This window comes from Hypanus sabinus, chromosome 17 (genome assembly GCF_030144855.1).
Source record: "Hypanus sabinus isolate sHypSab1 chromosome 17, sHypSab1.hap1, whole genome shotgun sequence".
NCBI classification, from domain to species: domain Eukaryota; kingdom Metazoa; phylum Chordata; class Chondrichthyes; order Myliobatiformes; family Dasyatidae; genus Hypanus; species Hypanus sabinus.
The window spans coordinates 50,192,496-50,208,351 of NC_082722.1; the positions used below are offsets into that span (position 1 = coordinate 50,192,496).

At 38.6% G+C, this 15,856-nt stretch overlaps 1 protein-coding gene across 2 annotated transcripts in view; it reads left to right on the plus strand.

Annotated features, from left to right (window-relative positions):
- zfpm1 (zinc finger protein, FOG family member 1) overlaps positions 1-15,856 on the plus strand; it is a 212,446-nt gene that overhangs the window by 145,559 nt on the left and 51,031 nt on the right. For both annotated transcript variants that reach the window (XM_059993028.1, XM_059993029.1), the window contains exon 4: positions 10,029-10,165. In XM_059993028.1, the coding sequence (XP_059849011.1) occupies positions 10,029-10,165 (137 nt within the window). The remainder of the gene's footprint in view (positions 1-10,028; positions 10,166-15,856) is intronic.

The following is a 15,856-nucleotide window of genomic DNA, read 5'->3' on the forward strand; positions in this document are numbered from 1 at the left end:
TGTTTGATTATGCACTTGCCGTGAGTCAGATGTTTACAAGTTAAAAGTCTCGGTCCAGAACACACATCTGAGCTTGCACTCAAGTAAAGTGTTATCAATGTGGCATAATGAATTTACATCTTTCAAATGAGGTATTAGATATTAGTCCCAATGGATCACCCAAGTAACTCTAAGTGTCTCTGAGGCATTATTTTAAGGAAGTGCAAGGGAGTTATCTACACAAAGTTTTCCATCTGTATTGCTAAAATATAACTTTGTATCAATTCAGACTCATTTTGGATTCTGTTTTTTTTTGCATTATAATTACACACTTCAACAGTACCTGATTGGTTGCAGAGTTTCTTTGAAACACTCTTGATGAAATTTGGCAGATGCAACAAAAGCTGAGGCTTAGTTTTCTTGTCTAACGGAAATAATGGCATTTTGACCACCGCGCCCCCCCCCCCGCCCCCCCACCAGTCTTCCTGGTGATATTGGGGAACAATGCTGGACAATTTGCCATGTTACATTGGTGTGTGTGTAGTATCTTTCGTAAGTCTAGAAACAAAATAAAAGTTTCCCAGCTCTGGAAATCTTTGCCAACCAACTGCAGTAGTTAGTTTTTCCCAAAGTTATGTTGGTCTGTTTTACAGCCATTCGAAAGTGTCATTCCCATTAGAAATAAGAGGTTAGGCTGACATGTATAATTGTCAGAAATTGACATTCCTTGGACAAGCAAACCTATGGACTGAATTAGAAGAATTAAGATAAAACAACTGCAAGGCTACTTTATGATCTTAATCTGAATGTTTGTATTAACATTGCATTTCCACCAAACTGCTTTCATTAAGCTGAGATTTATGTTTGTAACATTTGCCTTACTTTTCCATCAGAACAGGTAGCTTAAGAACTTTTTACCTTGTTAACTAGATGGTTGTCCTGATAGTTTGAATCCTCTTGCATCATAAAATGGTGGAATACATAGTTGCATTCCTGTTGTTGTGTGTTGTATTGGATTTGGGAGAAGTACTGTTCACTGCCCTCAATTTTTAAAACAATGGTCACATTTTGAAAGCACACTTACCTTATCTGGTGTGGAGGCCAGTATTTGTTGAAATTCTCTCTATTGGATCATGAAATTAGGAACTGTGTATTGGTGTAATTTTACTTTTGACCCCAAAACATGCTTGGATGCCATGGCTTGGCATCTAATAAGAATTTGAAAGAAGCGCTTCCTGATATCCATCCAGTCCTGATAAAGGGCCTCAGCCTGAAACATGCTGTTTATTCCCCTCTGTAGATGCTACCTGATTTGCTGAGTTCCTCTTCATTTTGTGTGTGATGATCTGGATTTCCAGCATTGGCAGAATCTCTTATGTTTATATATTTCAAAAATATTATATATATTCAGGTAAAGAAAGCATTGAAAGAAATGCTGCTGATCGTTCGAAAGACATGGTGGATTTGCACAATGATAATTTGTCAAACTGCTAAGATACTCAGACAGAAGCTGCTTTGCTGCCATAATTTACCAAATACCTTTGCCCAAATGCTCAGTTGCATTGCTGTTTCAAATGTTGCATTTATTACTGAGATGGATGCAATTGCACTGGTTTGCAAGTGAATTAGCACTACAGTAAATAAGGAACTTGGTGCATCCTGCCACAAATTATTTATATTCTGAACAGTCGCTTTCCCTGTTGGGCTGTGTAGTAATAATGCCACTCTGGGAGTTACAAACGCACTATGGATGTAATCAGGGAGATTTCATCATATGGACCAATAAAATAGTGTCATTACTGATGACCTCTTGTGTACACTAAACCTAATTTTCTATGGCTTCGTTGCTTTGCCTCTAAGGAATACGAGTCACAATTTCACAACTTAAGAATATTACAAAAACAATATTGCAAAACATCCAGTTGTAAAGTTAGATTAAGTTTATATTATCTCGTTTGTTAATTGTCATGTTTCAGTCTGTGTGTGTTCATATGTATGTCAGTTAAGCTCATTATTAAAAGTTTTTAAAATAAAACAATAAATCATTAGTAAATAACATGCTGGAAAATACATTGATTGGGATTAAAATTACATTTTGTATAAGTATTATGTCTCTGGTAGCACAGTGCCTTTGCTCACAATCTCTCTCTTAAATCTGTACTTCAGTTGACTTCTTGCTGCCTTCAGCAATTCCATGACCCTGTTAACATATCTTTTAAAACTCAGTGCATGACATAAAGTTCAATTATATCCCTAGTTCTGGTTTCACATTTCCACTCATTTTTTAATTCCTCTCTGCAGAAAATAACCCAGTTGAAAATCCTTTCACAGGAGTACTTTGAGACATGTATGGTTTATGTGAACTTTAAAAAATCTATTTCTATTTTCAGGTAATTGTTTGAAAATTTCTACCCATTCACTTTTTTTTAATCTTTTAAACATGGCAATCATTTTAAAAACAAAGTAGAAATTCAGCCAATCACCCAAGATCAGACAATTCTGCAGTGTTTTCTAGTAAAGAGAATCAACAGTTTTCTTGGGAAAAAAATTAATCTCATCTACTTCCTCAGATCTTCACATATAAAATGGGGTGACATTGCCTTTGCAAATCTTACAGAGACCAAAGGTCTTACATGTCACAATTTGTATAGTTACCATTCTCGTGTTGTTTTTTCTTCAGCACTTCATAAAACATCCTATCAGGTTATATAGAAAGCAAATGTAGCAAAGGGAGAGAGACTCCAGCACATTCTTATTGAATCTTCAAACTTTCTTCTTTCCCCTCTGATAGGAAATGTACCTTTAACGTATACTATCAGAATAAGATCCATTGTTTTGCAAGCAAAATGTACAACCGCCTAGCTATTAGTGGATGCTGAAGTTCCTCATATAATTTCTACAAATTATAAGGATGAGATGAGAGATGTCATCCTTACAGTAGATGACTGTATATTAAATGTGAAATGCAAGATCTTTAATGTCAACACAAAGCTTTTATTCTTTTTTAATTGTTTTGTGTCACATTGTATTTGCATGTAATCTGAATCATTCTGTCATTCATTTACTCTGATAAACTGATCTTCATTTCCTAAAATTGGCAGGCATTATTAGCTTTTAGTTGATTAATTGACCTGAAATGTATGTTATGGCTGTTTTCTTCAAAAATATGTAAAATGTATGCAGTAGTTGCCTTGTTATCTTTGCAAGAATAATGCAAGCCATGTTTGGTCCCTTCAAATTTGAAAAAAGAGTAGTCACTGAGTAAATTAGTTTTGACTTCCCATATTAGGCGCTGGTAATGGATGTGTTAGATGGGACAGGGAATATGTGACTTGGTCACCTGCTTTGTCTGTGGAACAAATGGAAATGTTCTTGAGATAAAAGGAGATCATAAGTCCTGAGGGAGGACCAGAACAGAGAAAAGGCAGTATAGATGCTGGAGGTAGGTCCAGAGAGATGTGGGATGTTTGTGAGTCTAATGACATACCAATTACAGATCTTGTATGAGGATATGGTAAAAACACTGAAAGACACATTTTTATGTAACACCTTAGAGATTTTCTTTACAGCTGCAAGTCTGGCACATGCAACCACAAACCAGATAAAAGAGTTGTTATACATGTAGCTGGGCTAAAAAAAAGGGCAAAATAATAAAAAGATGAATTTTTCAACCACCTTAGATTGGGTAATGGGGGATTGCTTTGTGTGCTGACTGACAAATGGAAGGATTTGGACAAAACAGGCATCAATTTGGAGGTAACACTCAGGAACACAATCTTTTTCACTCAGGGTAAAAGCAGGGAACAAGTTGAGAGACTGTAAGCAGAGTGTGATCGTACATCCTTACGGCCACTTCACACAGCTGCTGTGTTGATTGAGAAGAAAACTAGTATGCCACATACTGCAAGTACAAAAGACAGGAGGAATTTCCAGAGATTTTACAAGAGTCACCCAGCCTTAAAATGCCCATTCGTGTTACAATTGTCACAGGGTAGGGAATGTGTCACAAGGGTAATATTTCCTGAGGAAGGTAACAGTCAGTAAAGATGTTATTTATTATTTATTTTTTTGATAAACAGCATAGAATAGGCCCTTCAAGCCATGCCACCCAACAATCCCCAGCATTTAACTCTAGCCTAATCACAGGACAATTTATAATGACCAATTAACCTACCAACTGATAGGTCTTTGGACTATGGGAGGAAACCCACACAGTCATGGGGAGAAGGTATAAATTCCTTACAGGTAGCAACAGGAAATGGACCTGCACCTGTACCATAAAGCGTTGTGCTGACCATTATACTACCATACTGCCCATGATCATTCCCAGATGGCTCAGCAAATGGAGCACTGTTATGGAACAGCATGGGTGGAATACCATATACAAATGTAGAATAAGATAGTAAGCTGGTGGGAACACAAGGGCTAAATGATTTCTGTTACACACCCTGGTAGAAGAAAGTGTCAACATATTTAAAATGCATTTTTTAATCAATATTACGGTCGGTCTTTTGTAAACCAAATTGTGCATCATAAATTCCTACAACCATTTTCTGTTGAGACAGGAAAAATGTGTTGAGTTAATGGTATTGCTTAATGTACTATTTTAGGTACAATGAATAGTTGTAAAGGGATACAAGTCTCTGCATAAAATTTTTGTGGGCAGTTTAGTGCAAGTAGATGACATCCAGGATGGCCGAAAGTTCAGAAGATAATATTTGGACAGGCAGTTAGGTTGAAGCAGTGATTGTTAAACGGAAGCTAGATGTCCATGAGGCCTGTTTGAGGAAGCCATCCACTGGATTTAGCAGTGCCTGGAGTCGATACCTCAGGAAAGTCAAGTTTAGCTTGTGGAGAAGAGATCAATGAACCAAATGGTTAAGAGATTAAGTGAGTTTGCAGCTGGTGGAATTCACAGCTTGGTGATGCAAGTTTTATAGTTAATGTTTTGTTTGACTTTATTTCTAAAGGTGAAGCAGCATTATATATTATCACATGACAGTGTACATTTAAGAACTGAGTGAAATATGAGTTATGATTTTGATACAATGACACTACTGATAGAAGATTATGGCTTTCATTAAAGGATATCCTCCATTTTAATTCTGCCTCTGTTTATTTTTTAATGCAAGCAGCAGTACAAAGGAAGCTGTAGACCCTGTACATGCCTGTTTATCAACACTGCAGCACACAGAACTGGCCTATTCTTGTGCCAAGCTGATGTATTTGGGTCCTGAGTGCTACTGATTTGGAAGCAGCAAATCTGTGACCAAAATGGTGGTCGGCACACTGATCAAACTGGTTAACAAATGCTAATTTTTGTTAACGTGACAATCGACATTTGTAGCTAAAGCACAATATGGAGAGTTGTTTCATTGTAAAGAAATACTGTTAGCTCAGTTTTGTATTAATGCCAGTGAAAATATTTTGAGATCACGTTAGAAAATCTCATTTGTTTATCACAGTTATCCTGTTTGCTTTCTTAGAACAAAGACACACAAGTGGTCATAAAACAGTTTGACAACTCAGTTGGGGAAAGTGGTTAAAGTGTCATTGCAGTAGCTGGAGAGCCATTCTCTGTTGGCCAGGAAGGCTTGTTTATCTTTAACAGAGCATTTTGCTCTGGTGGGGTTTGATATATGGAAGATAGATTAGTGTTTTGACATGGAGCATGTCGAACAAACATTCTTATCTCTGCACCATAGTATCCTGACCTGGAATGAGTGATGAACTAAGGACAGGACTAGGTGCAGCATGGGAGGAGATGTTGTGATCAGTTCAAGGGTATGTTGCTTAGTGGAGCTCTTTAGAAAGAGTTAATCATGTCTCTTAAAATTAAAATGGGTCCCTGCAATTCCTAGCACGTTGTTTCTAATAGTTGGTTTGCAGGTTGATGCAGTCTCCACTGTTTATCATTTAGGCACTTAAGGCTAAAATGAAACATGTGGCTGCTGTTCCAGTGAAGTAATGAACTGCCGCAAGTTATTTTTGTTCCCCGTAGCAATAGCGTTATGTCAGTACAGCATTCCTTTCATTTCAGTGAGTTTAAAAAATATTTGGTTTAAAAAAACTGCTGACTCATTTTCCAAAGTAGTGTAGATTGAGGAGTGGATCAGATATAAGGTTGAGGTCTGAGAGCAGGAGTGGAGCAAAAGGCAAGGGCTATTTAAAGAATGACTAAAATACTTAAGGTAGAGCAAGCTATGTATACTGCTGGACCAAGTAACTGAAAATAAATAGCTGTTCACAGTGTGTTGGTAAAGTCCTTACCCATTCCCGCTGATGGATTAGAGTTCATTTGTGGTAAGGTTCCTGCATCCAATTGAGGGCGTTAGTGATCTTGCACTGTTTTGTCCTCTCATTTGTGTTGGGTATAGTTTGTGAAGCATTGAAAAGTAGTGGTTTTGTGCCAGAGGGAAAAGCAGAAACACGGCCGTGTTGGCAAACGTAAAGCCCTGACATTATGACCCACCTGTTTCGTATTCAAATTCTAACAGGGCTTGTGCTAAAATAATTGCCTCAGATTTAAACTGGAACAGAATATTGGGAGGTATTCTTTAAAACCTAAAACTTATATTTTGAAGCACCAGATTAGAGATGACTAATGATTCTTGATTCATTGCATTTCTCTGGCATGATGGCTATTTGTTTTCATCAGTATAAATCTGGCTGTTATTCAGCCAGTGTTTCAACTGGGAAGAATTCCACATTTGAATTAAATGTAATGCTGTAAAGGGAGTGGTTATATTTTTAAAGGGAAATGGGTGGTAAATTTTGCAGAAATACCATCTAGAAATTTTATGGCAGATAAAACTGGAAAAGTTATTTCCCTTACGTGGCAGCTGCTTCTGAAGTTGTCTCCACCTTGAAGTCAGGCCCTAGTAAAGTTCTGCATTGTAAAGACTATCCTGTTTATGGGGATCACATTTTCAAATGTTATTCAAGTGAGTTTCAATCTTCCCAATCATACCTGCAACTGGCCTCTGAAATGTAATTGCTGCCTCTCCGAGTCATATGCTTCAATGTGACAATGAAAAAACTGATTTCTCGGGGGTCAGTGGCCCAGACCTCTGACTGCTGGTCTCACAACAGAACCATTTTCCCAATCACACCCTGTGAGAAATGGGTAACCTAAGTACCCAAGTGACTGACAATAAACTAAACATGAAGTCTTTAACAATTTTTCTTAGTTGCTTCAGTTGTCTATTTTAAGAGTGAAATGAAAGCAAATGCTATAATAGAAATACTATTGAAGCAATTGTTAAATTCAGTAAAACCTGGTGATTTCTGTAAAATAATCAGAGCTGTTCAGAAAACAACCCAAACAATGCAAACATTATAAATATTTGAATAGTCAGAAGAGAAGTTTCATTATAAAACTCTCATCCCTTTTCATTCTTTACTTGAGAATTATTACCAAAAAAAAAATGTATGTTCATGAAAGAGGGGATTCTGTGTAAGCTTTGATCTGACCCTCAATACAGGTGTCCCTCAGGGCAGTGTCCTAAGCCCCCTCTTTTACTCTCTGTTTACCCATGACTGAGTCGCCATCCAAGGCTCCGATCTGCTAACTAAATTTGCTGACGACACCACACTGAATGGCCGAATCTCAAATAGTAATGAGGCAGCCTACAGAGAAGAAGTCATCACTCTGACACAAAAACAAAGGAGCTGGTTGTAAACTACAGGAGGAGTGGAGACAGGCTAACCCCTACTGACATCAATGGATCTGGGGTTGAGAGAGGGAACAGCTTTAAGTTCCTTGGCACCGAGGACCTCACGTGGTCTGTACACTGGCTGTGTGGTGAAAAAGGCACAACAGCACCTCTTTCACCTCAGACGGATGAAGAAGTTTGGTGTGGGCCCCCAAACCCTAAGAACATTTTACAGGGGCACAACTGAGGGCATCCTGACCGGCTGCATCACTGCCTGGTATGGAAACTGTACCTCGCTTAATCACAGGATTCTGCAGAGAGCGGTACGGACAGCCCAGTGCATCAGTAGATGTGAACTGCCCACTATTCAGGACATTTACAAAGACAGGTGCATAAAAAAGGCCCGAAGGATCATTGGGGGCCCAAGTCACCCCAACCACAATCTACTCCAGCTGCTACCATCCAGGAAACAGTGCCGTAGCATAAAAGCCTGGATCAACAGGCTCCAGGACAGCTTCTTCCACCAGACCATCAGATTGATTAACTCATGCTGACACAACTGTATTTCTATGTTATATTGACTATCCTGTTGTACACACTATTTATTAGAAATAACTATAAATTGCACATTGCACATTTAGACGGAGACACAAAGTAAAGATTTTTACTCATGTATATGAAGGTTGTAAGTAATAAAGTCAATTCATTTCAATTTTTAAAAAATGGCTTAACCACAAAGTCGTAAGCTGTGGGAAATGTAAATCAAAAATACTGCAGATGCTGGAAATCTCAACCAAAGCCAGAAAAAGGCAGCAATCAGGTGACATCGGTAAAAAGCGAAACCGTTCGCATTTTAGGTCAAAGACCTTAATCAGAAGTTGAAAATATCTTGTGGACTGAAGGAGGATGGTCAGTATAATTCCAAGAATTATTGCTCAGTCCACTGCTTTTTCATATATAAATAAGGTGAATTTTAGAATCAGATGTAAAATGTCAAAGTATACTATCAAAGTTTTGACTGACTTTGAGGAAGATAACAGTTGATTTACAACATGGCATAGGCCAGCAGAATGGCAGTCAGGTAGCATTTAATACAGAGATTATGGAAAAGATGCATTTTGGAAGAAAGAATTGAGCGAGCCGTCATAAACGATAAAACAATCCTCTTGAGGGAACAGTAACAAAAGGTCTCGGGTGTTAATATGAATTATGTCTTTAAAAGTGGCAGGACATATTAGTTGTCAGTGTGTATAGCATCTTTGATATTGTAATTTTGGTATTACAAGGAAAAGCAAGAAAGTTACGCTAAATCTTTATGAAGATCTGGTTATATCACATTTCAGGTTGGCACCATTTAGGAATGCCAGGAAGATCTTTGAGGTGTTCCCAAGGAGATTTGCCCAAAGGGTTCCCGTGTTGAAAGATTTTATCCATGGTTTGGTTGGAAAGGCTGGATTGGTTCTCCTTGAAACAGAAAACATTGAAGAGGGGTGGTGAGTGGGAGAGGACTGGGTGGGTTGATGTTAAACTAAAGTAGTAAAAGCAGATCTGCTGTCATGATTTAGGGGAGTGACACAGTGCAGAAGAGCATTTCTGTGCAGTGAATGGTAATGATCTAGAACTGCTGACTGTGATGGTGTTGGATGTGGAGATTATCAATGATTTTGGAAGAAAATAAGATGGGCATGACAAACTAAACTTGCTGGGCTTTGGGGATAAAGCAGAGAAATGGGATCAACAAGCCTGCTCTATGTTTAAGCTGGCTTAAACTTCATGAACTATACTTTGATCCTGACCTGCTGAGTTTCTGAATTTGTGCATACTACTCTGGGTTTCCAACATCTGCAGAATCTCTTGTGTGTTGCGAACTAAATAACTTCCTTCTGTGCCATAATGGTTCTGTAACTTGTGCAAATGTTATTGGCTAATGCTAAATATTCTCTTTTATATAGAACAGACAAAACTGGCATAGAGCAAAGCCCTGTCTCTGTAGTGAATTCAATGAACAAAAGTTGAACAATCTGTTTTCTGTGCAGGAGACAACAGCAAACAAAACTTCTGTACACTGCAAAATCTTGTAGTAAATTCTAATAATGTTTTTTTAAAAAAATAAACAACGATGGCAGTATGATACTTGCAGTACATGACCCATTCCCATTCATTATTATCAGATTATGGTAGAGTGTGGAGAGAGACTTAAAATGCTGCCTCTGCTTGTGGTAGCACAAAAATAGTGTTTTGTTGCAGGCTGTTTTTAAGCGGTGCAGAGAACTATTAAAAAGTACCTTTCAACCTTCTTTCAATTTTGAGTTGCTTTGAAGGAACACTTTTTGTAGATTGCATTTAATAAATGAGACACATTAAAATAAATCTATTTAAATTTCATTTCATCAGAGTCTTTGGAACTACATCACCTCGAAAGTGAAGTGCAAGTGCGCGCGTGTCATAACCTGGCAAAAGGATTATCGTGGGGTCCATATGAGGGGTCGATGAACAGCAGTAAGAAAAATACTCCAGAAAGTGACAAGACGGTAGGATATTTTTTTTTTATATTTTGTGTTCCTTTCTGAATAAAGCTGATGTGCTTATCTGGCAACCTGGTAATTCCAAATGCATGAGCTTTGATTTATACTGTATGTAGTATGATTATTGCAAATCAGGTTAAGAAAAAATTGCTTGTATCTCCATGAGTTGAGTGTGTCAAGCAACTGATGGAGATGCTCAATTTTTAGAGAGCTCACAAAACTTTCTCCATAACGTGATTTGCAATGACTATTCTAGATGTAAGTATGATTCGTAAGCTGTTTCACAAAACAGTGGATATATGTGAGCACAATGGTCAACATATTGTTGGTGTTGCACTTGGGTTTGTTTCTCAATTAAAAGAAGGTGCTCAAAGTGTTAGGATTTTCATTGTACTTAAGATGGATTATGTTGTGGTTTAAATTTTTATTGAATTAATTGTAATGCTTACAACTTTGTTCCAATTGTCTGCTTCACAGCATTTAATTGTTCACGATTTGGCACTTATTTGCAGTTGAAGGGTACAGAAATCATGCTCGCGGTGAAAGGTTTGTTTTCTAAGGTTGAGCTTATAAGGTAGCACATAGTGAGATTTTCATTCAAATAAATAAAGCTGCAGATTTTGCAGCCATGCAACAATCACATCCTTTCCTGAAATTTTAGCATCAGCTTTGACTCGTTTTCTTCAGGTGATATGTGTATTTTTTAATTATTATTATTAGCTTTCTAAGCTTTTTTTAAAACAAGGATGGATGGATTTAATCTTCAGATAAACAATATTCAATTACAAATGCAATTTATTCATATGGCCATGCCAGTGATGTTGTTTAGGATTGTTGGAATGGAACAAGAATAACACCACAGTCTCAGAAGTCTAATGTGATAGTAATGAGAATGCAGGTTTATAGCACAAAAACTTGATTTCTAATCGGGTACTGTGAAGCCATTGAATTGTTTGGTCAAGGGATTGCTAGTGCATTGCATTTTCTTATGGGGTACATATTCCTTTTAATTTGAATTAGAAAAATCACAGTTATTTAATAAGGCTGGATGCTAAAAATATTGTGATGGATTTGATTGCGAGATTGCTTTTAGAATTTCTGAGAAAAAGAAACAACCTTGACCTGTACCAGCAGGTGTACTTTACAGATATGGTTTATTTTGGGTTGCTGTGAATCTGCATGATACAACTCATTGCTTTTAAAAATGATAAATCCTTGAATGCTTGAACAGTAAAATTGTCAATGGTCCCACTTAAGGAGAGGGTACTGATTGGATTAATAAATAAATATATCTGTGCACATATAATGTGATCAATGTGCCAAGCCAACTTTTTCACAGTTGAGTAGTAGTGCAATCACTCGAGTGTGAATTTCTGCTAAGGCAGGGGTTCCTAACCTGGGATCCGCAGACCCCCTAGCTTAATGGTCTTGTTTTTTGGCATAAAGAAGGTTCGGGGCCCCTGTCCTCAGGGGTTGTCTACTGGTGGGTCCTCAACTAGCTGTAAAGGCTGTTCCAGGATCCACGTGTTCTGCTCCAGTGTGGGCAAGAGTGGTTGTTGAGTATGTATTAGGGGATAGAAATGTCATTAAGCATGAGAAACACACACAAGATGCTGGAGGAACTCAGCAGGCCAGGCAGCACATATGGAAAAGAGTACAATTGACATTTTGGGCGGAGACCCTTCTGCAGGACTGGAGAAAAAAAGCTGAGGAGTAGATTTAAAAGGTGGGGTGAGAGGAGAAAGAAACACAAGGGGATTGATGAAACCTGAAGGGGGAGGGATGAAGTAAAGAGCTGGGAAGTTGATTGGTGAAAGAGATACAGGGTGGGGGGGTCTGATAGAAGAGGACAGAAGGCCATGGAAGAAAGAAAGAGGGGAAGAACATCAGAGGCAGGCTGTTGGCAGGCAAGGAGATGAGATAAAGGGGGTGGGAAATGGTGAAGGAGAGGGGGGGTGAAGGGGAAGTTCGAGAAATCAATGTTCATGCCATCAGGTTGGAGGCTACCCAAACAGTATATAAGGGTGTTGTTCCTGCAACCTAAGTATGACCTCATCACAACAGTGGAGACGGCTGTGGATATGCTTATCAGAATGGGAAGTGGAATTAAAATGGGTGGCCACTGGGAGATCCCGCTTTTTGTGGTGGATGGAGCATAAGTGCTCAGTGAAGCGGTCTCCCAGTCTGTGTTTGGTCCCACCGATATACAGGTGAGCAGTTCACCATGCCCTGAGAGGAGAGGTTTGGTAGCCATTTGAAGTGCAAGTATTAGTGTATTTTCCTCAATCCAGGGAATTAGCAAATAATTTCTGAGTTTCCGACAGTGTTGTGTCGACAGTGCAATGACACTCACAATTTTTGTCTTTATGTTCGTAGGGATACTATAGATGTTAAGTTATTGATTTAGAGAATGTGTGCATCATTGACCAGGCTGAAGTCTATTTCTTATCCCAAGTATTGCATGAGAAGTTGGTGGTAATCTGCCTTCCTGAATCTTTCTAATGGTCCAAGTTTTCCCACTATAGTTTTTCTTTTGAGAATTACAGAATTTAATCCTAGCTATGAAGAAGCAACAATTTATTTCCATGTTAGAGTGAAGAGTGACTTGGAGCAGAAACTTCAGGAAGTGATATTGCTAAAACTTTGCCTTCTACATTCTTCATGCTGGTTTGGATTGTAGGTGTGGAAGCTGCTTGACAAGGGAGAAACTTTGCCAAGTAATTGATGTGCATTTTGTGAGTGGAACATACTGCAAAGAATGTGCTGGTGGCAGAGGGAATGAACATTTAATGTAATGACTGACCGTGCATGCTGTTAAGGTTCAGTTGTACGCTCATTCAGGGACATTTTTCTCTATTTAACTAATAAATCCTTCCTAGATATTTTGCTTTATCTGATGTACTTTAACACTCTCTGCATTGATATTTTTCTTTGCTCTGCTCCCAATAATGGTGAAATCTTCCTCTGCTTTGCAACCTCCCTGCTTCATTAACTTTGTATAATTGTGGGTGTTACAAGGGTGGGTGTGGTAACATTGAATTAGTACTCTCAAGCTTTGGCTATTGATCTTGGAATATGATTATGAAATTATTAAGCAATTGGTGAAAAATGTGATACTAGCTTTCTTGGGGTTCAATTTTCCAGTCAAAGACAAATCCGTGGCAATATTTCTATTTTCATTATTTTTGTTGCCAGCTTTTCCAGAGAACTGCTTCAAAGGAATTGCTGCAATCTAAGTGGGTCAAATCCACTGCCTTGCATTTATTAAGCTCCATTATCACAACCTCAAAGTAAGCCAGTAAATTAGACTGACAAAACTACCTTGTCATAATCTTATTTTGGATGGTTTTTATGACTATTTCTATGCAAATGATTTCAATGAATACATTGCTGTTTTACCAAGTGTTTCAGCAGCTTTGTGCTCTTTCTCAGAGTCAGGTTTTCCAGCGCTTTATGCATGATTTATTCAAAATCACTAGTCTGTAGTTCACCGCTTCACAGTTTCTATATTTTTCTCAATAAGAGCAGCACTTGCCTTTCACCCATACACTACATTAACTGATAGAATTTTGAAAATTACGTTTCATTTTTCGGATCCTCATGTGCATCTTATTAGGCCCTTGATGACTATAAATGTGCAGCTGTTGGACATAAATACAGTTAGTAAAATGAGTTCTGTTTCCAGATCAAGTGTGTAACTACTTAATCAAAAATGACTGCAAGGTTATTTTGCAGTCTCTGAATCAGTTGTTATGCCCTCATCCAATCCCATTGCTGTTGACCTTACTCCATCCCTGCTTTCTTGCCATGTTTAATTTGATGATTCATTTTACTGGTTTACTAACTAGCTGCATTCTAGACACAAGCATAAATTTGATACACAATTCAATTATCTGTGATCATTTTCCTGTTTCTGAAATTTGCCGAAGCAGTATAGTTCCATTATTATAATTCAGCACAAAGTTTAGGGATTCAGAAACTGTTTTTGGTGGATTTCAGTGTCAAGCAATATTTTCCTGAAGGATGCTGATGTTGATTGACAGCATCATGTTAATTTATTCCTGTGCTGTTCGATCAAGAAGAGCTTCATTGTGCTCTGTAATCATTGATGTACAACCTGTGTGATTCTTTCTTCCCCACTTTAAGTAACCCAGCTCATAACTCAGCATCAGTCTTTTCTCCATTTTATAAATGTATTTGGTTCCATTTTGCATTGACCAAACTTTATAAACTAGAAGCATCAACTCCCTTGTCTTAATTGCCTAGTTATTTTATCATCTTCTTGACATGCATTTCTCCACTATCTCCAGGAATCTGAAAAGGTGCAGAAGAGATTCACCAGGATGTTGCCTGGGATGGAGTGTTTCAGTTGTGAGAAGAGTCTGGAGAGACTGGGTCTGTGTATCCTGGAGCAGAGGAGGTTAGGAAGGGGCATAACAGAATTATGTAAGATATGAGGGGCATAGGTGGGGTACATTCAAGGAACACTTTCACAGATTAGAGGTAGATAAAACCATAGGACATAGATTTAGGCTAAGGAGTAAGTGATTCAGAGGGGATCTGAGGAGGACTATTTCCCTCCAGAAAGTGAGTACACTACGTGAGACAGTAGTTGAAAGTTCAAAGTAAATTTACAGGTAGTCCCTGAGTTACGAACGCCTGACTTACAGGCAACTCATACTTATGAACCGAGAAAGGAGAATGCCGTCCACCACATTAAGTCGTTGCCGTTGACGCTGTGTTGAGTGTGTAACTTTGTATTTGGCTTAAATTTTTCTTAGCAAGATTCACCCCGACCCTGCTTCCACCCCCCCCCCCCACCCCATTCCGGACAGCTGGTGGCACAATGAGTTCAGCCCCGGGCTGGAGAACGGAGTTTTCCGAGTTCGATCCAGTGACAGACCGCTCCCGTGCCGGGTTGATGTCGATCCAGTGACTCCCGTACCATCCGTGTCGGGTTGATGTCAATCGCGCAACTCGACCTCGTAAAAAAAACACAATTCCATCTCCAGTTTAAATTCCCACACGGAATATTGTGGAGGATCAAATACAGTACCCAAACCCAGCACAGCCCCCACTTGTCCCATTTAACCTGTTTCAGTGTGGTGGACTTTCGGACCAGGGGAATTCAGTGTGGTGGTCCTTAGGACCCAGCGGATCTCGGGAGCCAGAGGAGGTTGGGACCCACTGCCCGCAGTGTTTCTGTTCCGTTGATGGGAAGTGATCATGATTGAAAATAAAGTGGAAATGATAAAGCGATTGAAAAGAGTTGAAACGCCATCGGTCATTGGAAAAGCGTTAGGCTATGGTCGTCAATGATCTGAACAATTTTAAAGGATAAAGTGAGAATAATGGAGCACGTGAAAGGCCCTGCCCGGATGAAAGCTACAATTATTACTAAGCAATGCAGTGGTTTAATTATTGGAATACATATGTTTCTTAAGAGTTTTATATGCATAGAAAGATAAAAATATATACTATATACTAAGACAAATGTTTAACTAACTGACGCTAAATAATACCGGATGTACTTGTTCTGACTTGCATACAAATCCGACTTAAAGACGGACTCAGGAATGGAACTCGTACATAACCCGGGGACTGCCTGTATTATCAAGCTACATGTGTCGCCTTATACAACCTTGGGATTCATTGCCTTGCAGGTGTACTGAATAAATTCATAGAAACATAAGAGAA